The sequence below is a fragment of the Grus americana genome, chromosome 4 (assembly GCF_028858705.1).
Source record: "Grus americana isolate bGruAme1 chromosome 4, bGruAme1.mat, whole genome shotgun sequence".
NCBI lineage: Eukaryota > Metazoa > Chordata > Aves > Gruiformes > Gruidae > Grus > Grus americana.
The window spans coordinates 63,569,300-63,593,578 of NC_072855.1; the positions used below are offsets into that span (position 1 = coordinate 63,569,300).

General features: G+C 41.6%; 1 protein-coding gene across 2 annotated transcripts in view; it reads left to right on the top strand.

The window, feature by feature from the left end:
• Positions 1–24,279, top strand: part of ARHGAP24 (Rho GTPase activating protein 24) — a 230,871-nt gene that overhangs the window by 24,268 nt on the left and 182,324 nt on the right. The window contains exon 2 of one of the 2 annotated variants that reach the window (XM_054825404.1): positions 18,919–19,118. The exons of the other annotated variant lie outside the window; for it this stretch is intronic. Coding sequence (XP_054681379.1) covers positions 18,939–19,118 — 180 coding nt within the window. The 5' untranslated portion in view covers positions 18,919–18,938. The remainder of the gene's footprint in view (positions 1–18,918; positions 19,119–24,279) is intronic. 2 annotated transcript variants of the gene reach the window in all.

Below are 24,279 nucleotides of genomic sequence, written 5' to 3' on the forward strand. Positions count from 1 at the left end.
GCCAGTACTGAGAGGTGTACATTCTTTCCCCTTTTGTCTAATTTCCTCCCTTTGAAGTGGAGATCAGACTTCCATTGAAAGCAGAGGTTGTCCAGATACATGACACATGGACATCTGACTTTATTTGAGGGTACATGAAAGGCTTTTATTACTTTCTTTTAACATTTCTGTCTCGTAATACCATCCTAAACCACACTATGAAATGAAATCATAGTAGTTACCGACTAGATTCCCTGTGTGTTGTAGAAAGCTTAATGCTTTATGTACAGGATCTTTCAAGGCCTAGCTGAGATTTTAGCTGCATTGTCTTCCATATGTTTGGAAAAAACCCTTCATCATCTGAATCTAATTTAGCAGAGAGCTAGAATGCCGGAAACATATTTTTGTTCCTGAAGAAATATAACTGCAAGTACTTTGTGAGTGAAAGCATCAAATTGGAGTGGTTCCTCTATTTGTGTGAAGTGGAGAGGATTTCAAAGTTCTAGCTGCTTTTATCTATTTATAGGTTATGGTCCATATCTCTTTGGTTGGACCTGAACCTAGAGGGCTGCAGTGAGCCAATGTTGAAGTCATCAGGTCAGCTGTGGTTTGACAGTTTTTGGTGTAGGGTAGGGGAGCCCTGGTGCTGCTCAGCTCTTGCTGCATGTATTTGTGTGATGATCTAAAGTCCTTAATGAGCTGGCTCCTCTTGTAGGTTTCTCGCACATCCTAACAAAAGATACTTGGTGATGTTTGATATCTTAATATCTTGTGCTTAGACTCTTCAGTTGGCCTTGATGCAGAAGGTAGGTGGATAATACTGCTTTATTACAATGCCTAGTCACAAATAGCAACTGAATTAACAATTTTATTTGTTGTGTCGCTGAAGCACGTGGCAAATTTCATCATCCTAAGTGGCAAAGTGAGTTGGTGCTTGTAAGCATTCGTGTGTTTTGTATGTATTTCATCCAGATTCCTTTATCAGCTTATTGCCAGGGAAGCTGAATGCCTTCCACAAAATCAGTCTGACATCTGTTAGCTGTGCTTGATTGGGTTTCTCTCTATCAGTTCTGAAAATATGATGTGTAAAGTTATTTTTTATTTCTTTGAAACTTCCAGGGCATTTGGCCATTTTGTTAGGAAATGCAAGGTCAAAGAATTCTTTTTGATGAGTCTTGCTGTTTACTCCACAGTTCTGAAGCGACACCAGCAGTCCTGTCTTCTAAAAGACAAAGGCCTTAGGAATAATTGAAAACAAAAAAGTGAAGAATTAGAAAACCTTTTCCAAAGCTAATGTAAACAGAGAACTCAGGTCACAAGACAGAAATTAGGGCATCTGTTCTGCAAACTCCCTAAGTATGAAGTTTTTTGTGTTGTCTAGAAAACACAATTGTTGCTGCAATGTCATCCATTACTTACACTGGCTATCTTTTTTTTTCAAAAGGTTAATTATATTTTTCCATTTGCAAACATTGAAAATCTGTCTTGAGAACCATTATATCGATTGGAAGATAAGTTGAAAAATCTACCTCCATCTGCATCTGTTCCATTTATACTTAGTTCCTAAATTTAGGTAAGTAAGTGTTGAATCAAGCTGATGTAGAACAGACAACTTTGAGCAAAAATTACTGCCTATGGGGTTCATATCTAGAAATTTTGCCTTCCAACTTGAAAGAACAGAGTTAACTTTCTAATCATTATCTTATCAAGAGTAGATGAAAAAGTAAGAATGTAGTTAGGGTTGCAGATGCAGAGAAAAGGGAGTCAAGTATGAAGTTACTAGAAAAATAGATTAATTGCCTTACATTGGCTTTTCTGCAATGGCTGTTCTAGAGGTTGGTTGTAAGTATAATTCCTTGGGGAAAATTGGACATAACCGATAGTTTTAAAATAATAAAAGTCGCAGCTGTTGCTTTTACTCAGCTCTACTGCACTGGCTTGCATATGGAATAAACTGTGGTGCTGATTACTGTACTTCTCTTAGCAGTCACCTCACGTAATTCATACTTTCCAGAATGCACCTTATTCTGCAAAAATAAATCCTCAAGCAACCTGTGCTTAGGCAAGTTAAATCAGCTGCACTGATTTAAACTTCTGTTGGTTTCCTGGAGTGAGAAAACATGTTGCTTTTGAAATGCAGGATGGTGTTGGTACAGGTTATAGATAATCTGGAGGTTACAAGCAAGGAAAAAAAGGTGTCCTTTCCTTCTTTCTAAAAATAACTATGTTTGAAATTACTATTTTGACACCTGCTGTAGATGACAGAGGAAAAAAATAATTATTCTGTGAAAGGAATTTGATTTTGTCCTGTTTTCCTTAACCTGTAGCCACCAAAAAGGAGGGAAAGACAGGGCAACTTACATATGCATTACTCAGTGCTACTGAAACTCCTGGAAGAGCAAAACTGCAGGAATATGAGGATGAATTGGTCCTTCAACAAAGCTTGAAACTGGGTATGGTAACTACCGTGTACAAGTTGCATGAAATGCAAGAAAGGAAATAAACAGTTCAGCTAATAATAAGAGATTAATAATATGGGTAGGAATTCTTGCAAAATAGCACTTGGGAATCCTGACATCTCTCTTAATGAGGAAAATAGTGTATAGAAGATATACTTGATATTTAAGTGCAATTCTCTCTCTTTTTGTCTACTGAAGTCCTGGATTGGAGTATGAATTAGGTCAGTGCAATTCTATTTTCCATCCTTTAAAAATATGAGTCCTTGTTCATACTATTTGATTTGTGATCAAGCTTCCTTGATTTTATTGTTATGGGCATTGCATAGCAAGTATGTCCCTCCCAGCTTTTCAGTGAGTTCATTAGGCTGGGAAAGCCCTGTTCATTCTGATGTGGAAGTGATGTTCTACAAGTACAGTAGTAGTACTACACAGTACAAGTATGTGTAGGAAGGCCTTTTTGTAGTATTTCCTTCTTTATTATTCTGTGTTGTTTACTGATTAACATTGGCTAGCTGATTGTACGTATCACAGAGCTGTTACAGTTTCTCATCTCACGATGACAATTTTTAAAGGACTGGTGTCACCAAAGGGCTGAAGCTTAAAGATACAAAAGGAGAGTCACTGGGAGAGGAATGCCTATTTGTCATGTTGCATGAAACTGCTTCTCCACTTGAGGTGAACAACAAAGAGCAGTCTGCATCGAGAACAAGAATGTACTTTTCTGCTAATCAGGAACAAGCTAACCCTGTGCTACCTCAAAGGCGAGGAACTCAGGCGGCAGTGTTGCTAGAACCGTTAGCCTAGCAAAATGAGCAGATCAGCCTGGTGATCCTAGTCCTCAGACCATGCTTGCTTGGCAAGTCATGACTGTTGCCTGCTGTTCACTTGTATTTCTAGTATCTATGTGAATGTGGTTACTTTCTCCTGCCCTGTAATTTATCGCTTCTGATGGCATGCTGCAATTTGAAATGAGTTTTATTCAATCATGATTGAGGATGTAATTTGGAGGGAGACGGGGGCAGGGATGGGGATGACATAGTGTTATTAGCTAGCTGAGCAAACTAGTAGGTAGTTTACAGAGACTGTCTTGACATTTAGAGTGCAATATTATGTAACTTGGTCTCCAAGCATGTTGATGTGTTAGCATGATGACTGGTGGCTTTCGGCAGCTCCCCAAGAAACTAATATCAATCAAGAGTTATCCTAACATGTTCATTTCCCTGTTGATTTGTTACAGTCAGCAAATTTTTGAAAGATGAAAAAAAAGTTGAAGTGTGATGAGTAACTTATATCATCACAAAAAGGAAATGTGTATCTTGGCAATTAAGCTGGCATTATTTTCAGAGCTAGTGCTGAAAACATTTCAGAATTAAGCACCAAGTAAGCATGTCATAAGTATGGGTGTGAAGAAAAGGAGGCCTGTGTTAGTGAGGGACAAACATGCTTTATTTAATATAGCACTGTATCTTTCTGGTAGTGCTGCGAAGATGACCCACATTCAGGTCCATGTATATTCCTTGCGACTTCATGCTGTAGGGGATGAGCTCAGTTAAAATGAGTGGTAACATGAGGAACACTGAAGTAAATTCTGCACCTTCAGGTTTGTAAAAAGAGAGGCTGCAACAATGAGGCTTTTTTCCCCTTTCACACACAAACTAGAGAAATCTGTTCATGGGGTTCATGTTTCAAGGTGTGCTTGTCCAAGGCAGTAGTTGCAGGCTTGTGAAATCACAGCCATTTAAATGGGGAGAGAAAGAAACATCAAGAAAGCAACAGTGCAGAGCAATGATGTCCGTATAGAGAAATGGGCTATTTTGGGGGGGAGGGCAGCAAGGCTTCTCTGTTGCTTTGACTACAGTAATGTGAAATAGTAAGGCCCTGTGAACATAGGTGATAACCTGCTTTCCCTTGGGCACGCTGCTAATCTGATGTGCAGGTAGTGACTTGCGTAAAACAGAGGCTCTCCTTACTGTAAAGGGAGTTAATGAGAGAAGGTAGATCTTGCTGGTTTGTTCTTAACATTTTATGCTGTTAATGAGCTCTGTCATTCATAGCAGGAGGAATTTATATTTTCAGGATACCCTGCCTCTCTTAAAGTAGATGCTGAATAAATTGAACTACGTAAACATGAACATGCTTAGCACAGTTTCAAAGTGGCTGCTGATTCAGGACCTGCCATCTTTGGATTGTTTCTCTTCTGCTTTTGTAGCTGTTTCTCTGAAGTGGTAGTCCTAGCTAATGCAACTGTCTCTCTTTTTGTGGCCTACTTAAAACCCAGAGAGTGCCTAATGTTGCTTTGCTACTAGCTGGTGCTTTTTTTAAGTAAACAAAACAATAAATGTTTACCTTAAGTTTTGTGTAGGTAAGTAACGTGCATGTCTCCTGTTTCTGAATCATTTACTAGGTGAATAACTTAATTTGGTTTTCACTTTTTTTTTCTTTTTTTTGGTGGAGCAGTGCCAGAAAAAGATGTTTACATGGTTTTAGCTAGCTTTCGGGTCACTGAAGATAAGCAGTTACTTGCTAAAGTGCTCTTGACTTTAGTTCTGCTTCTCAGTTCACATAGCAGATGAGTGTGAGGAGGAAGGCTACCCACTGTGGCAGCATGCAGTTATGCTCTACGTTGTGCAGATTTCAAGTGCATTTTATGTAATGACCAGAAAGATATATGTGAACACAGGATGCTCTTAAAGAAGGTGTGTTCACCTTTTAACTGTGGGTTATAGTAACAGAGCCTGAAGTCTGTGGGTGCGATATAGTAGAGAGTTGTATCTTTGGCTTTAATGATTCCTTCAGTGCAAGCTGGAAAAGTATGTGTTAGCATCCATGCGCAGATTGACCTTTCAAAGGATAGGGACCACATGAATTTATACTGTTCCTCCATATCAATTAATTTCATAGTCAAGGGGTAGTTTTCTTGATGCAGGCTTAGGACTTTGGGGAGAGTATTTGCTTAGCGCTTTACTGGAAAGTGCAGTGCCACAATGGCTTTATTAGTGTAGTATAGCATAATTTTTCATTTACTAAAACAATTTTGATGGCATAACATACTCACTACTGCTTTCTGAAATATATAGGAAGGATTGTGGACTCTATTTTTCCAATGCAAACTTGGTTTTAAAAAAATGAAATGTTAATTCCATAAGTACAAACTAATGCTTTTCTTGGGCAGAAGATGGAAATGTTAACTACCAAGTAATGGTGTTTATTTTGAGTTGGCTTTTTCTGTGGAAAGACGCACATCTGCTTTTAAAAATTTTGACTATATTGTCTCCAGTATTCTAACACAGAAATTTATGCTAGTATGTTTAATGTTAAGTGACAGAGGCAATTACCATTTATATAAAACATTTCTAAACAGCATTAAATCTGTACTGATTTCTGTTTAAAAGTAGGTCTATTTTAAGTTTAGGTCCTGCTGGGGTTGGCACACAGAGAGGACACAAATCTTGGCTCTGGTGCTGAGTTTAGTAGGAATGGAAGCGGATCCGCCCTTGAGTGCGCCAAGTTTGAGCCTTTGGTTCTGACTTGCCCAAGTTTATTTCAGTTGGGACAGTGCCAAGATACTCCCTGAAGCTGGGTGGGTGCTCCCTACCTATGTGCAGTACGTGCCTACCAGTTTACTATCCATATGCTCTTTTGGATGCATATGGTACATGTGTAACATGAGCACACACGCCCTTACAGTTGCCCCCAGGTGCTGCACTGTCCATGTGCCTCTGGAGGGCGTGAGAAATGGATGCGGTAATTCTGGATTTCAGTGCAGGCAGGTGCTGTAATTCTGTCAGTTCCTCTGAGACACTGGGGCAGGATGCTCCTAAGTGCACATTTCAGTGATGCTGTGGTCCTTCTGGGGAACACATTTCCAAGTGTGAGATGTCTACTTCAGAGGAACTCTCAGCAGAATACCAAATGGTGCTGTTACGTGAACTTCTTTGAACTGAAAAGGAAACACATTACATGTACTTAACACAGCAGAAGGAAGTCATTTTGCATTAAATGTTAATAGTAAATATGTCAAAAATAAGTCCACAGACCTCTGTTTATCAAATGTGAACTAATGTAACACTTCAAAGGTAATTATGGGGTGGGTTGAGGTGCGTTGAATCTTCCTTTGTTTCCACTGTGGCTTCTACAGAGGCACCTAAAAATAAGGTTCTTCCTGTTCTGAACATCTGTGTATCAGGAGAGACGTCACCAACCAGTACTTACTGTGCTAGCCCCTTGCTGCCAGAGTTGGGACTTTGCTGGGGCTGTATTTGCTCTGAGCAAGAGAAGAATTTGAAGTGTGGTGCAGGCAGTAAATGTTCCTCTTCCTTCCTCCCACTCTCCACCAGCCGCAAATGCTCTTTGCAGAACCTGTTTGCTCCTTCAATTTAGAAGAATTGCAGCAGGTTTGGGAGGAGGGTTTTGCTGCCGTAGACAAACTAGAATGTATTTTTCCCACCTGTCAGCATGCTTAGTGAATGTAACTTATAACATCTTAATTTTCTTGGTCAATTTTACAAGGAATGTGGAAGGCCTGAACTGCTGTGAATAGGACAACATGGAAAGTTCTATTGTGTTGGATTTCCTAAAAGAGCATGCAGCGTCGTTCCACTCTGTGATTTACTGTCAGAGAGCTGTTGACATCCATACTGAGATGCCTTTTGCCATCAGTCTTTGAGAACAAGGAGTAGTGCCAGAGATTATTTTTATATTTTGAGAGATTATCTGTTGAGATCATGCTTGGAGACAACTCTTAATCAATTCTCTTGTAAGTGAAGTATTCACCACTCACATGTGGGAATTAAGTTACTTTTAAGCTGTCCTTATGATCACTTTCTCCATGTAAAGTATGATGCTGTAATCAGGGTTTGAGGTTTTTCAGTGTCAGATATTCAGAGGCAGCGTAACCCATTGGTTGGGAGAGACATCTGGAGTTGGAATATTTTTTTCGTGTTCCAGATGCTGCTTTTGACTTGCTCCCTGACCTTTTCACTGCTCAGTATTTCAGCTTGTGGGACTTGCCAACTGTTCTGTATTTCTTTGTCCATCTTGCAAAACTTGACCCTTGAGCTACCAGAGGCTCCTTGCTGTCTTGTCTGTAGTGTTGTATGCTTCTCCAGTTACAGCTGATTTTCTGCTGTATGCAATTTCTCCCTAGCATTGCCAGTTTTACAGAATAAGACACCTGAAGTGGAAGCCCAGGCAGAAACCTGAAAGATTAGGGACCGCTCCATTCTAATCATACCTTCACTTTTTTGATCACATTGGTAGCAGCAACCTTGTATTGCAACTGTGTGCTACCATGTGATGAAAAAGCTGAGGACAGATGTGCATGATAACTAACATGCAAAAGTGTAACAGAGACAGTGTTATCCTTGCAAATTGCTCCTCAAGCCTTCAAAACCCTTTGTTGTTGTGTGACATTTCATAATTGCTGCAAAATCAGACATGGTGTATCTGCACTTAAAAGACAGCTGGACAGATTGTATGTAAATGTCTATCAGTTACATAAGTCTTCTATAGGTGGAGTCCATCTTGACTCAGAAAAGGCAGTGGGATTAGGAAGTGAGGGAGAGAACAAAATGCCATTTCTAGGTGTCAGAAGAGAGTCTGTAATGACAAACCGCTCTTAGCTGTGCAATTTCATTATGTCTTCTGCAGCACAACACTAGTGGAAGGACAAGAAAGGGTTTGTCTGAATGTTGCTGGATGTATTTAAACAGACCTAATGGCAAAGGCAGCAAAAGTTAACCTATGACAATTACCCAAAATATTGATCTGACAGCATGATGCTGTAGTCACAGAACTGCCACAGTTGCTTTGTTTTACATAGCAGCAGCTGACAGATGTGGGGAAACTTTGAAATACTTTCTTACCCAGCTATCTCTACAAAGGAAGCCAATATGATTATGTTGCTATATGGGGGAGAAATAAGTTCTAGCAAGTAGAGAAATTATGTGTTTAGGACTCACTCTGAACTCCATTTGGTGCTGACTGCAGAAGGGACAAAGGGGAGGCAAGAGGATTTGACTATGTGGTCCCCCCATCTGCCAGCATTTGGTATCAAAGACCACAGTAAATACGGAGGCACTACCATTGATCATTGCTATTTCAAGAACAATTGCAAAGCATCTGGCACACTTCAGTTTCCAATTTGCCAGCTTTGGGCTGAGTGCTGGCCTGAATGTAATAGGGCAGAAGTTTTTTGAGAGACTGCATGGTTCCTAAAAGGTAGGTCTGGTGCCCGTCAGTGACCCCAGACCATGGGCAGATTCATACTGGGACAAATGCAGCTGGTACTCTGGGATTATGGTGAGGGGAAGTGAACTAGTGTCCAGACCTCATCTGTAGGCCTTAAACTGTGCACGTGTATACTAACAGTAGTCACAACCACAGAGGATAAATATGCTCACACAGAATTTGACATTTTTAAAGGTGCATGACAGAATTTGTTAACTAATTTCCACTGTAATTCACAAGAAGTTGAATACCTTCTTATGTTCTTTCTAAATTCTCTAATTCCATTTTATTTAGGTTATTTATAGCTGTGCTTGAATTCCTGTAAGCAAACAGTAGGCTTGTAAAAGTTTGACTAGTGTAGGAATATCTGTAGGATAGTTCTGGTGTGGAAATGCAAATCATGTACTAAAGAGTTATATTTGACCAAGACCTCAATTTTCTGGCAAAATTATTTGGTCTTGGTTTTGGAACTGATACCAAAATGCATTGAAAAGTAGTGGAAGTCTTTCCCTTAGCTTCACTGGGCAGGGGATCAGGCTTTCTACAATCCGACTGCTGATAACACCTCTCTCAACTTTTTTATTGCCTAAGTAGTAATTATTTAGGCCTCGTAAGTGAAATTCTTTCAAGCAAAATATCTTCAGGCTGTCCATGATAGGACAAAGATGAGAGTGGGGAATACAGAACAGCCAGATGCATCTGTGATTAGGACTGTTACTGCCAGTAGTACAAAAGGTTTCTCAGATGTCTCAGAAAACCTTCTGGATAAAAGTATAACGTCTGTTCTAAAGGCTGTGGAGGAAAGCTACTAGCAAGTGCATTGCCACAGCTTTTGAAAAAGAACGAGACTGAAATGCTGAAAATTGTAAAACTGAGACATGCTCCTTGCAGTGTGCATCTTGTAAAAATGGTTGCTAAGCACTGGCAGAAAGTCAACTCTCCTTTTAACTATTTTTTTACCTCTGTGACATGTTTTTTCCTTCCATGTGCAATATCCTGTTGGCACAACAGATGAGTAGTAGCGACTGATTTGAAGCACCCTGATGGTGAGAAATAGGCCAGTCTTGCTTCCTGCAGCAGTTGCTCACAAACACATGCCTGGGTTGTAGCAGAGATTCAGGTGTCCTGAGACACATTATGAGTAAGGGAAATGCATACAGTGTTTTCACATACTAAATGGTTTTACAAAGTTGTTATTCAGCCAGAGTAAATCAAGAAAAATCAAAAGGAAACTCAATGGTCAGAGGCATCATTTCGCACCTGAAAGATACTGATAACCTTAAATTTAGGCACTTATGCTCTATATAGCTCATGGGAAGGAAGCAGGAAGGAACCCAAAATTAGACATCACTTGGAAAGTGAGTTATATCTCTTCATGTAAGTGTTGCAGTATTGAAGTAATTAATTTTATAGAGAACCATTGTGTCACATATATTCTTATTAATTTTGCACATGTATATGTGTGTATATATATATATTTGGCAGATATGTTCATCAATGACCAAGTCAATTGTTGCTGCAAAATTGCAGCCTTTTACTGGATATCTGAATGTGTCTGACACGGAGAAGTCATCTCCATGCAATGGTGTATTGCTTGCCCTTTTGGAAGAACAAGGAGATTCAACCTTGCAACAGGCTGGAGGAGTATGGTTCTGGGCCAGGCGCTTTGGTGGCTTCTCACCTTTATCCATTTTGTGCCAGGCTGACATTGGGCTGAAAAGGACCTGACACTGCACCTGAGCAACAGTAAAGCTGAAGAAGGGTTGCTGGAAGTGGATGCTGATGGTGTTTTCCATGCTTGAAATGTGCTATCTTGGGCATGAGAAATTTCAGTGAGAATAAAAACATACTGCAAACCATCAGGGTTTCATGCCAAACAGGTCATCTTGGTGCAATCCTGTGGCTCTTCATTGTAACTGGATTTGCTGTGCTTTAATGACTTTCTCTGACTATTTCCTGGCAAAGTGCTGGGATCTGGGGGAGCTGCTCAATTTCCTATTTAAGTATCGAGTGAGTGGTAGCTGAGGAGAAACACTTCCCTGCTTTCTGTGCATGGCACTAGCACAGCTCTTTCACATTGGTGAGGAGAACATAAATGCAGCTATTTGCCTTCTAGGCAGACTGAGAGAGGCATATGCCCTTATGGGAGCAGAAAAAGGTTGGATTTGGGCTAGCAGTGGTAGATGGCGATGGGCTCTGTAGACCAGGAGATGTTGATGCAGAGCCAGTGCGTCAGGCAACATTTCTCATTTTGTTTACTTTGCACTCCCGATGTCCAGACAAGCCCAGGAGAGTTAGCCCACAGCCAGCCCCAAACGAATAGACCATGTAGCATTTGTTCAGTTCTGGTTATTACCTAAACTGGAGGTTGGCCAAGTCAGTAGAGTTGACTCTGGCAGCAAGTACAAGTTGTGTTTCCCTTTCAGAAGATGGGTTTGAGGAATATGCTCATTCAGTGCTTGAAAATGCATGGCTTTCTGCCTCGTCTCATGAGAGTGAGAGGACTTGGAGTATGTTGATGTAATTCCACACTTTGTCATGTGTTATTTACATACTGTTTGCACCTCACTGTTCTCTGCATCAGTGCCAGAACCCTGATATTTCTGCAATTTATTTTTATGATCTTGGTGTTGAAACAGCTGTAAAAACAACTAGTGAAAGTGAGCCAGCTGCTGGAATTTCTGATTCTGAGTCTGGTTTGTAGTAGGCAGATTGTGAAAGGGAAGGAGAGATGGAAAACAACAAATTTAATCTCATGACTAGATACAATTCCTCATAACAAAACCAAGTTAGGTGGCTGAAATTTTATATGTTGAAAAGAATTAAATCACTAATAAATGAAATAATACAACTGTTTTGTACAGAAAGTGTCCAAGGATATATTACTGCTTTAAAGTAGATCTTACACTTGCCTGTGAGGGCTTGGGAGCAGTAGTATGTCATCTCTCCTACACCTCATTTGGTTTAGTATTGCAGAAATAGTTTAAGATATAAATTTTACCAAAGAGATGTAGATCAATTAACATTTTCCCTGGCTAGCTAAAATTGAAATACTTAGTTTGTACAGTGGTGTCAATACCAGTGAAATGTGACTTTGTGGAACAAAATTAAAAATAGCCTTTCATCCAAGTAGTTAATTGCTTTTGACTTTGGTATTTAGATTCTTTTTTGTGGTCCAAGTGTAATAGGGACCTGGTGTCCTTAACACTGTAGTGATACACATCATTACTGTATTTAAATTCTTCCTTTATTCCTGCCTTGAGGCTGGCCCAAGCAGCAGAAATAAACTGATCAGGTTAGCTGAAGATGAGCGCTGTGATTTTCTTCAGTTGTGCAGCAAGGAGCAGGGGGTAGCCTATGGGTAATGATTTGTTCCCTGCTTTTTTCAGTTGCAATAGCCTACCTGCTGTTTATAATGCTTTCCATAAAATATTTGCTAATTCACTTTCTAAGGATGTGAGTTGGAGGATGTCATGTCAGCCGGCAGCTGAGCACCATGTTTCTGCTCGTGGGTTGGGATAAGGACAGTTTAGTAGGAGAGCAAAGGAAGAAGAAAATAACAACAACAGTACTTACAACAGAATATACAAAACAGGTGATGCACAATGCAATTTGCTCACCTGACCCAAAGCCCAGCCTGTCCTGGAGTAGTGGCCCCTCCTCCCCAGCCAAACCCCTTTATATACTGAGCATGACATCATATGATATGGAATATCCCTTTGGCTAGTTTGGGTCAGCTGTCCTGGCTGTGTCCCCTCCCAGCTTCTGGTGAAAATTAACTCTATCCCAGCCGAAAACCAGGACAGAGGGCTGCTTCTTGGCATCTGCTTTGGCTCAGCCAAAAACCAGCAGCATCCAGGAGAAGTCTGCTCATGTTCAAAAAATGCCAGTTATGAGTTGTGTGCACTTTGTTTTGGAGGGAATGAGATAAGTCTGTCCTCATTCCTGATACATTTTCACCACACATGGCGATAAGCAGAGATAGGGTACAAGTCAGTTTATTAAAGCCCGGATGAACTCAGTTCTTGGAGATGATCTGGTCATTGCTTATTGCAAATTATTTCATTTAACCTGTTTTCCTCCTCCTAAAGAAATAAGGTAACAAGCGAGACAGCTGGGGCATCCAGGGACAAAGCTGTAGGGCTTTCAGAGGCTGTTTGGCCACTGCTTTGTTGCATTCATAGTTAATTATTACAGTGCAAAGTGCATGATAAATATTACAAGAGCCCAGACCACCTTGAAGTGTGAGCAGATGTTTATGAACAAGGCACTGAGAAAGCAAGCTATTAATTTTTCTAGTGGTAGCTGAATCTCCATTTACAGTTCCAGACTGGAAGGAGACAAGGTTCAGTTCAGAAACTCACTGCAACATCTAATATACTCTGCAGCCCTAGAGCTGCAGTTTTCAGAGCATGTACTCTGATGGTACATAACCCTGACAGAAACCCTCTGTCAGTGTGGTCGGAGGGTTTATCAGCTGGTTCATTCTTGTTAGGATGTAATTGTAACCCCAGGCAGAAAAATAATCTTTGTCTCTTCTGCTGAGAGCCAGACACATTTGTATGTTTTGCGGAACACTTTGCTGAAGTAAATGTAGCAGTACAAGTGTTCTGGGTGACTCTAGGTGAGCCCTGAAGAGGCAGGAGAAAGATTTTCTTTTCCTTTTTCTGAGAAGAATACCAAGCAATTTAAGTTTTGATCTTGCAATTTGTACTTTGCAATGAAACCTCTGTGCTCATGTTGAAGCCCGTTAACCTCAGTGGCACAGGCCAGTTAAGAGTTTTAATCATGGACATTGGATTCCAGCCCAAAGCAGGGATGTCACAACAGACTGGGTGCAGCTATTAAAAGCAACGGTGTAATGCACAGCAGAGATGGCAGCTAGAGAAGTTGGTCCAAAGGAGGGTAAGTGTGAATGTGAATGGTAGGAAGAAAGGAGCCAAAGGAAAAATGGGCTGAAAACACTCCTGACTGGAATCTCTTGATCTATTTATTTCTTCTTCCTTGATTATATTGCAATTTATTTTACAATGATGTAATACTATCCAAAGTACCTGTATTAATTTTCAGAGGGATGGTCTTGTCTATCAAATGAATGCGTAACTCCGTTTCTAATCTACCTTAGAAGCTGAGCACATACCTTTGCAATGCTGATGTCTGTTACCATGTTCAGGAACAGTATTGTTGCTGTCTGGGGGACCGGAGCAGGAGTGCCAGGCTTGGACTCACCAATATGTTTTGCCAAAATCAGAACGGAAGGCTTTGATCTAGGTATTCTTAGTCAGAGATGTCTCCTGCCTGCAATGTCTCGAATATTTTATTCTTTTCCCACCCTGATGTTTAGAAACAATGAATACATTACCTATGAAGCTGGCTTTCCTAGGCCCTAACAGCTGTGCAAGTTCCTGATTGGGCAAGAAAAGCTGCCAGTGGTAGTCTAGAAAGAAAAGAAACATGTTGTTCTTCAAGCACTTACAGATGTTGAAGTTGCACCACTAATTTTGCACACTGCTGTGTTTGTGGTTATAGTCACATTTTATTCTGTTTAGGTATACACTATTTGGCACATGTAGGTCTCAGTTTGATTTGTATTTCAACTGAAAATATCAGAACTTGCAACTCAAAATCCTGACTTTGTTGAGCTCTAGACTTAATAGGGGATCACAAAGAGCCTGTTTGACCACGAAGGTTAAGCATATGCCTGTATGTATGTGGTGGGTTGACCCCGGCTGGAGGCCAGGTGCCCACCAGAGCCGCCCTCTCACTCCCCTCATTCACCAGACAGGGGAGAAAAGGCATAATGAAATGCCCGCAGGTCGAGACAAGGACAGGGAGAGATCACTCACTAACCATTGTCACGAGCAAAACAGACCGAACTCAGAGAGGGAATTCATCTGATTTATTACTAGGCAAAACAGAGTAGAGGAATGAGAAATAAAATCAACTCTTAAAACACTTCCCCCCACCCCTCCCATCTTCCTGGGCTCAACTTCACTCCCGGCTTCAACCTTCCCCCCCTCAGAGGCACAGGGGGACGGGGAGTGGGGGTTACGGTCACTTCATCACACGTTGTTTCTGCCGCTTCTTCATCCTCAGGGGGAGGACTCCTCTCATCGTTCCCCTGCTCCAGCATGGAGTCCCTCTCACGGGGTGCAGACCTTCAGGAGCAAACTGCTCCAGCGTGGGGTCCCCCATGAGGTCACAAGTCCTGCCAGCAAACCTGCCCTGGCATGGGCTCCCCTCTTCACGGGTCCACTGGTCCTGCCAGGAACTTGCTCCAGTGTGGGCTTCCCACGGGTCACAGCCTCCTTCAGGTGCCTCCACCTGTTCCGGCGTGGGGTCCTCCACGGGCTGCAGGTGGAATCTCTACACCCCCTCATCCTTCCTCCATGGGCTGCAGGGGGACAGCCTGCCTCACCATGGTCTTCACCACGGGTTGCAGGGGGATCTCTGCTCCGGTGCCTGGAGCACCTCCTCCCCCTCCACCTGCACTGACCTTGGTGTCTGCAGAGTTTCTTACATCTTCTCACTCCTCTCTCCGGCTGCAAAAGCCCTCTCTCTAAGTGTTTTTCTTCTTCTTAAATATGTTGTCACAGAGGCGCTGATTGGCTTGGCCTTGGCCATTGGCGGGCCTGTCTTAGAGCCGGCAGGCATTGGCTCTATCAGACACAGGGGGAGCTTCTAGCAGCTTCTCACAGAAGCCACCCCTGTAGCCCCCCCCGCTACCAAAACCTTGCCACGCAAACCCAACACAATGTACAAAATCCATCAGGAAGATTTGTGACTGTCCAGAGATGGTTAAAAAGTATAGTTTTAACAAGGCCGAAAAGCCACATAAAACTTTATCAAGTTTAATTCCACTCTTCAGCTCTGGTTTTGACACACTTCTCGTGCCTTGAGTTGGTGCGCCAAAATTCTGTGTGATTTGCAAAATGTCTGTAATAAGCATAGCTGGACACACACCCACTTCAGTCAGGGGATTGCTTGTATAGAATCATAGAATCATGGCATCATTTTGGTTGGAAAAGACCTTTAAGGTCATCAAGTCCAACTGTTAACCTAGCACTGCCAAGTCCAACCACTGAACCATGTCCCTAAGCACCACATCTACACATCTTCTAAATACCTCCAGGGATCGTGCCTCAACCAGTTCCCTGGGCAGCCTGTTCCAATGATTGATAACCCCTTCCATGAGGAAATTTTTCCTAATATCCAATCTAAACCTCCCCTGGCACAACTTGAGGCCATTTCCTCTTGTCCTATCATTTGTTACTTGGGAGAAGAGATTGACACCCACCTGGCTACAACCTCCTTTCAGGTAGTTGTAGAGAGTGATAAGGTCTCCCCTCAGCCTCCTTTTCTCCAGGCTAAACAACCCCAGTTCCCTCTGCTACTCCTCTTAAGACTTGTTCTCTAGACCCTTCATCAGCTTTGTTGCTCTTCTTTGGACATACTCCAGCACCTCAATGTCTTTCTTGTAGTGAGGAGCCCAAAACTGAACCCAGTATTTGAGGTGCATCCTCACCAGTGCCAAGTACAGGGGAACGATCCCCTCCCTAATCCTGCTGGCCACACTATTTCTGATACAAGCCAGGATGCTGTTGGCCACTTTATCCACCTGGGCACACTGCTGGCTCAAGTTCAGCCGGCTATCAACCAACACTCCCAGGTCCTTTTCTGCCAGGCAGCTTTCCATCCTCTCTTCCCCAAGCCAGTAGCATTGCCTGGGGTTGTTGTGACCCAAGTGCAGGACCCAACACTTACTCTTGTTGAATCTCATACAAATGGCCTTGGCCCATGGATCCAGCCTGTCCAGATCCCTCTGTAGAGCCTTCCTACCCTCAAACAGATCAACACTCCTGCACAACTTGGTGTCGTCTGCAAACTTACTGAGGGTGCCCTTGATCCCCTTGTCCAGATCATTGATAAAGATATTAATCAGAACTGGCCCCAGTACTGAGCCCTGGGGAACACCCCTTGTGACCAGACGCCAACTGGATTTAGTTCCATTCACCACAACTCTTTGGGCCCAGCCATCCAGCCAGTTTTGTACCCAGCGAAGTGTACACCCATCCAAGCCATGAGCAGCCAGTTTCTCCAGGAGAATGCTGTGGGAAATGATGTCAAAGACTTTAGTAAAAGTCCAGGTAGACAACATCCACAGTCTTTCCCTCATCCACCGAGTCAGTCACCTTGTCAATAGAAGGAGATCAGGTTAGTCAAGCAGGATCTGCCTTTCATGAACCCATGCTGATTGGGCCTGATCACCTGGTTGTCCTGTACCTGCTGCGTGATGGCACTCACTGCGTGATCTGCTCCATAACCTTCCCTGGCACCGAGGTCAGACTGACAGGCCAGGAGTTCCCTGGATCCTCCTTCTGGCCCTTCTTGTGGATGGGTGTCACATTGGCTAATCTCCAGTCAACTGGGACCTCCCTGGTTAGCCAGGACTGCTGATAAATGATGGGAAGGGGCTTGGTGAGCACTTCTGCCAGCTCCCTCAGCACCCTTGGGTGGATCCCATCTGGCCCCATAGGCTTACGTGTGTTTAAGTGGTGTAGCAGGTTGCGAACCATTTCCCGTTGGATTATGGGGGCTCTTGGATCATTCTGCTCCCCATCCCTGTCTTCCATCTTAGGGGGCTGGGTGCCCAGAGAACAATTGGTCTTACCATTGAAGACTGAGGCAAAGAAGGCATTAAGTATCTCAGCCTTTTCCTCATCCTTTGTCACTATGTTTCCCTGCACATCCAATAAAGAATGGAGATTCTCCTTAGCTCTCCTTTTGTTGTTAATGTGTTGATAGAAACATTTTTTTATTGTCTTTAACTGCAGTACCCAGGTTAAGTTCTAGCTGGGTTTTGGCCCTTCTAATTTTCTCCCTGCAGAACCTCATGACATCCTTGTAGTCCTCCTAAGTTGCCTGCCCCTTCTTCCAAAGGCCAAAACCTCTCCTTTTTTCCTTGTGTTCCAGCCAGAGCTCTCTGTTCAGCCAGGCTGGTGGTCTTCCCTGATGGCTCATCTTTCAGCACATGGGGACGGCCTGCTCCTGCACCTTTAAGATTTCCTTCTTGAAGAATGTCCAGCCTTCCTGGACTCCTTTGCCCTTGAGGACTGCCTCCCAAGGGACTCTGTCATCCTGTCTCCTAAACAGGCCAAAGTCTGCCCTCTGGAAGTCCAAGGTAGCAGTTCTGCTGACCCCCCTTCTAACTTCTCCAAGAATTGAAAACTCTATCGTTTCATGATCGCTATGCCCAAGATGGCCTCCAACCGTCACATCACCCACAAGTCCTTTCTCTGTTCACAAACAACAGGTCCAGCGGGGCACCTTTGCTAGTTGACTCATTCACCAGCTGTGTCAGGAAGGTGTCTTCCACACACTCCAGGAACCTCCTGGACTGTTTCCTCTCTGCTGTATTGTATTTCCAGCAGACGTCCGGTAAGTTGAAATCCCCCACAAGAACAAGGGCTAGCAATTGTGAGACTTCTCCCAGTTGCTTATAGAATATTATGTCTACATCTTCATCCTGGTTGGGTGGTCTCTAACAGACTCCCACTATGATATCAGCCTTATTGGCCTCCCTCCTTCTTACCCATAGACATTCAACCTTATCATCACAATCATCAAGCTCTAAACAATCGAAACACTCCTTAACATGTAGGGCCACCCCACCTGAGGGGATATGCAGTTATTCTTGTATTTACTGTTGCTATTCCATTAAATCGACTTTACTAAAACAAAGCAAAAAAAAACCAAACCTGCTTGTTTGGTGGGGTATATTAAGCCCCAGAGAAGAAGAGGCTTCTTTAACATCCCCTGAAGGCCCCAAGCCTGTCAGGGAATATTACATGGGGATGTCTGGTAGTGAGAAGCACACTGCTTTCCTTAGTCTGAAGACATACTGTAAATTCATTCCTTGCTACTGCCTGTAATCCAGCAGAACTCACCTCAAGAAACAACTGATATTTTCCTCAATGCCAGTTAAAATATCGTATACTGTATTTGAACAAATCTTTTGCCTCTTGCCTGCTTTTTAGCATCTTAGTTCATTATTATTATTATTGTCTTTTATAGACAAGTAATATTCTCTCAGCTGATGGGGTCCTAGTATGAGAATAAGCAGACCAATGGTAAATGCTTTTCTAGCATGCCTTTGTCTTGGGGGTGTGTTTCTTTTCCAGATGTGTTGAAAGGAGCAAGTTACTGCCTGGATAATCATCTATTTTACCTTTTCCTCTTGTTTTCTCAACAGGAGAGCTGCCCAGTCCCACTATGGAGGAACACAATGGCTCTGCAGAGACTCCTCTGCTGAGCCAAGGGCGGCACAGTGCCATTAAGTGTGGGTGGCTGCGGAAGCAAGGAGGCTTCGTCAAGACCTGGCACACACGCTGGTTTGTTCTCAAGGGTGACCAGCTTTACTATTTCAAAGATGAAGATGAAACCAAGCCTTTGGTAAGTGAAAGGAGGGGATAGGCTTGGAGGTGAGGGAGGAAAATAAGTTAACGCAAGCAGAATTGTCTGGTGTTTAAAGAACCAAACCTCTCCATCTCTGTCACTGACTCAGTACAACTTGGGATTTTGATTATAGTGAACACAAAACCAAGTCAGGGCTGGGCAGTTAGCATGGTTTCCCCATCAGGCTTGTTTCTAAAACTTCCTTTTCCAGGTCAGGTTTTCTCATTGCAGCATTTTCAGGGGAGTGAAACGTACACGAAGTAGCAAGTACTCAAGTAGCAACAGTCAGTCAGGTGGACTTGACTGACACAGATGAATAAGCTGTATTTGAAAAGGTACTGCTTATTTTTTTGCTGTTTAAAATGTGGAGTATCCTTGCTTTGTGTCTTCCCAAATAGGAAATCCCTTAAGACTGTAGCCTGAATACGTTGCCATCTGTAATGTGGAACAGACTGCTGTCTGCTGCCTGGTTCTGTTGTGGTAATTTACTGCTGCTTAATGCTCATCTATTTTCCTATTTATTTAGCTTTTTTCACCAGCATGCTTTAGGGCCACCTATCTCTAGAGTACCATAAGAGTGGAGTAAATAATGCTGCCTCTTAGGGCAGGGCAGGCCTGAGCCGTAGTGATGATAATTTAAGAGAGATCTTGTGTTAGCATCTGCAGGAGTATGATAATCCTATGTGTTAATAATTTTCTAGATGCTTGTGAGTTCAGAAAAACCTTTGATGTCTGTGAGTTACCTTTGTGCAGATATTAAAATATAACTGCACTCCTGTTTTTTATGCCTACTAAATTTTTGATGGTGTACCTTTATGTGGAGTTCATAAGGAGTTCTCAGAGATGTAAATCCAATCTCATCTAGCTTCCTGTATGGAACAGGTCATGACACATTGTCAAGCTTTACAGCTTGCGTTCTGATGCATGTGTTAAGAAAACCTTTCAGTCTTGAGGTAATTGTTCCCAAAGAAGGTTCTTGTATGAGTTATTTTCTAAGTACCAGTTTCACAGCCTTGGTAGCTGTTTGCCCTTAAAATTATCCCAGATAGTATAGGTTAATTAAATAACACACTGTGTATTTACAAATTATATGTTAGTATGACTACTTTGAATATGAAATAGCTAATAATTTCTGGGAAATCAAATGCATCTTTTACCAGATATATATTGTTAATCAAGAGTGTAAAAAGCAGCCATCAAAATAAAAATGTTTATGGGCCAGAACCTGGGTTTCCAGAATACAACTCTGCTTCCTAGTACCTGACATCTGCCAGTATGTTTGCATGCAAGGACTTCATTGCTTTTTGAGAGGTGACACACTGCTGTACTGCATGGAACTTTGTACAGCACTAGGGAGCCCAAATTACCATCTTGTCTGTCTGCTTCTGACCTGTGGGATGACTTCAGAAGATCCTATTGACTTTGCTGCTTCTCTTTTGTGAAATGGAGGTGGTGATTCTGATCTTCTGATACCTTTGATAACTTAGGTAGCAGTTGGTTAAGTAACTAAAAGTTCTAGTTTTCCACCTATGTCTCAAGTAAGTTCATAAAGACACCTAGAGATACAAATTGGGGGTGGGGGAGAGAAGTGCCAAGAGAAGCGTAGCTTAAAATATGCCAGTAGGTTTGGAAAATGAATGGGCCTGTCCAAATTAGGATCAGTCAATATCTCATCTTGGTGTAGCTTTGGAATGTTTCCGAAATATGTCCCGGGTTCAATGCCATGTACAGAAATGATTTTTTGCCATTTAACTACATTGAAAGGTTTGCTGCATTTACTTTGACAAGAAAATCGCTATGACCTTCTGGGAACCCTGTTGTTCTTACTGTGGAGAGCTAAAGCAAAGAACTACACTGATACCATGAGTTTTCAGTGCATAGGGATATCATTAGGAAATGGCAAGCAGTCTTTTGTTATATTATTATATTAGCCATGTAGCACTAGATCTGTATTTAGGATAAATACCTGTTTATTCACTACTGGATTGTACAGTCTGTACAATGTACAATTGTACAATAATTCTCTTAGACAATAATATAATGGAAGAGAGTTAATGAGTTTGTTTTCTTCCAAATTGGATTATAGTTTTTATTTTGCTTACTGGTTGGTTATGTTTGGAAGGAGGCAGAGAGTGGTGATTATTTGTCCTAATGAATGCTCTAATTGCACACCTTGTGCATATATATTTATGTAAGGTGGGAGAGCTATAGCTGGAGAGGACAAGGCAAGCCAGTGAGTTTATGTTCATGGCCTCGATGTGGGTTAGATAAAAGCAGAACCCTGTTTCTGGTGTGAATTCATCAGGTGTTCTGAGCACTAGTCTGCTTAACATTTTCTCTTGGGTTCTGTCCAGTCTGTACCAGAAATTGCACCATGATGCTTGCATTTTTGAAAGTGATGGAGACGTGAATGGAACTGAATTTCAGAAAAATATTATTATCTGTTAGACTTTATTCTACAAGTGACTGTGTATAATGGGAGTAAAGAAAAGAAGTAACATCTCTTGTCTAAACAATCAGTAAATGCTTTGGAATTCCTGAAGAATGCTCATTTCCTGCTAGTAATATAGGTAGCTACCACATGCACTTTAGTCAATATATGTGCATCTCCTTGGTGTCAGACTATTAAATTTAAAAGTCATTAACTATCAGTGTGAGTGTGGGGAAATGTCTCTGCCTGCCTGTGTCAGATGCCTACAGGCACACAGGGCTATTGAAGAACAACAGAAGAAAAAGCAGTACACGTCTTATGGTCAAGGTCACTGAATTGTCATTGATTCTTTATCATCATCAGATATAAGAATCTTTCCCTTGTAATGTTTTATCAGTAAGAATAGCAGCTACCTTTTGCTCTGATATCCTTGAAACGGCTCTGGGGATCTGGCAAAGACAGCATTTCTGTTTACTGAAGACGTGGGTATGGATAGCAACAATCTACTTAATTCCTGAAGACAAAAAAGCTAATGAATAAGTGAGCAAGGCATGTGAAAAAATAAAATCTGACTTCTGATAATTCTGCGTAATTTTTACTTCTTGGAAGTGATACTGGATTTTGCCTTGTTAATTCTTGTTACCATCTTGGTAAGTCACCTTACTCCTGACAGCCCATTTTGCTTTAGAAAGCTACTATTATGTCAGATCTGAAGGTCAGTTACCCAAGCTTGAAATGTGGGCAGCTGAAAGAAATAAGCATTTAGCATTCCCCTTTTCACAGTACAGCTGTTGTTTAAATGCAGCCCATGAAAATGTATTTCTTGCTTTCTTCTCTGCCTATGGTTAACTTCTCCAGCTGTGTCTGGGTTGGTATGGTCTTAATTGAAGATTGGGGGGAGGAAGTCAGTGTGGCAGCATGCTTTCTCTGTGGTTTTGTGAGCAGCAGGAGGGTGCTTCTAAGCATCGTCTCTTTGTTGCAGCTCTCCTGGTGTTACTGAGGAAGTGAGTTTATGGGAGCAAAGCTAGTTAATCTCTACTGATGGAGCATCATTGATATGAGATTGTAAATGAACAAGAATTGGCAAGTTCATCCAGTCAAAACAATGTTTTAGGCTTAGGCACCTATTTAATGTTGTTGACACTCAACTTGTTTTATGGATTTGAATTTGAGATGCGTGCAATAGAGAGATCTTAAAAGAACTATGAAGTAGCCTTCAAGAAATACTTGTTGGTCTATGCCTGAAGGCAGACAATGATCTGTTATTTCAGTTTATGTCCCATCCTGAACATTTTGGTGTGCAATTTTTGTCCTCTAGATCTTGTGAAGCTCCTAACTGTTTGGCTTAAGTAATGCTAAACAGTATTCAGTGGCTCACAGTATCTTAGACAAACCCTGGGAAGGGGCAGCAGATTTGAATGTGAAGGTATGAATCTTAAACATGGAATTGGAATCAGTCTTTGATTGAAACTAAGTGGCAGCTGGAATCTTAAGTACAGGTCACCATTTGTCTGTAAGGGAAAGACCGTCTCTGATGTAAAACCAATATATTTTGAAGTATTGCTTTCTGGCAAAATATGTGCTTCCCATTTAATTAATTTTTTAAAAATTTATTGACGTAAAATGCATTTAACTGCATTAATAAGAAACACGACAAATTTCAATTGCATTTTCAAATTAAAATAAAGCTTCTAATGAAAGTGTTAAATAGAAATTAATATGATAATTACATAATTTGAAACTTAGCCTTTCAGTAGGGAAAAATCTTTCAGTATTGGTGTTGAATATTATTAACAATTGAGCATTGTGCTTTTTTTACAGGTTAGAAGGGAATGGATAACATTTCTGGGTGGAGGGATAAGCCCTAATTGTATATGCACTTTAGAACTGCATCACAAGAAATGACCATCTCTCCTTGTTGCCTAGAGGATTTTCAGTAAGGAACATCAGAGTATTATTCACTCTGGTCCTTTGCTTGGAAAGCCACAAGAACCAGCTTTCATGTGAATGCTGAAAAGCAGTGTAGCAAATGAAATAGCTTCTCAGTACATATTGCTTTGACTTGTAAGAGCAGCTCCTTCGGTCTTGTGAGTGAAGCACGAAGTCTGCACACTTAGCTTCATGGACCTTGCTCAAAATTCCACCTTTCATGGAGCAAATTCAGGGACTTGATGTGAAAACAGCAAGGAGTGTCCAGACCACTGATTTTATTTATTTATTTATTTATTTATTTATTTTCTTTCCTCATTGTAGGCAAAATACTTGCTATTAGTCTAGGAAACAGAAATGGTCTTGGGATGGACATGTGCTACTGGGTGAGCCCTCACCTGTGTAGGAGCAGTGCTTTGAAATACTGAGTTACCTAAAGGCTATTGCAGACTGTTTGGGAGAAATTAATCAAATACAATTATCCAGGTGTCACAAGAAATGGGGGGGGTTGATAGAGAAAGCATGTTTCTGAGGAATTTCACTGGAAACTAAATATACTGGATGAAATTATATAAGATTTTCTTGAGATCAGTAGTGATGTATGCCAGTAATGAAAAGATTTACCAGAAAGGCTGTTACTGGCTACCTTTTTTTTTTTTTTTTTGAGGGTGGTAAATATGGAACTTAAAAGCCAAACAAATAAAAAGCCTCCACAGAATATCCATCTTATCCAGCACACCTTAAGCAGTTCACGTGAATGCAGTGGAATGCAAGGATGTTCAACACACCTTAGATGAA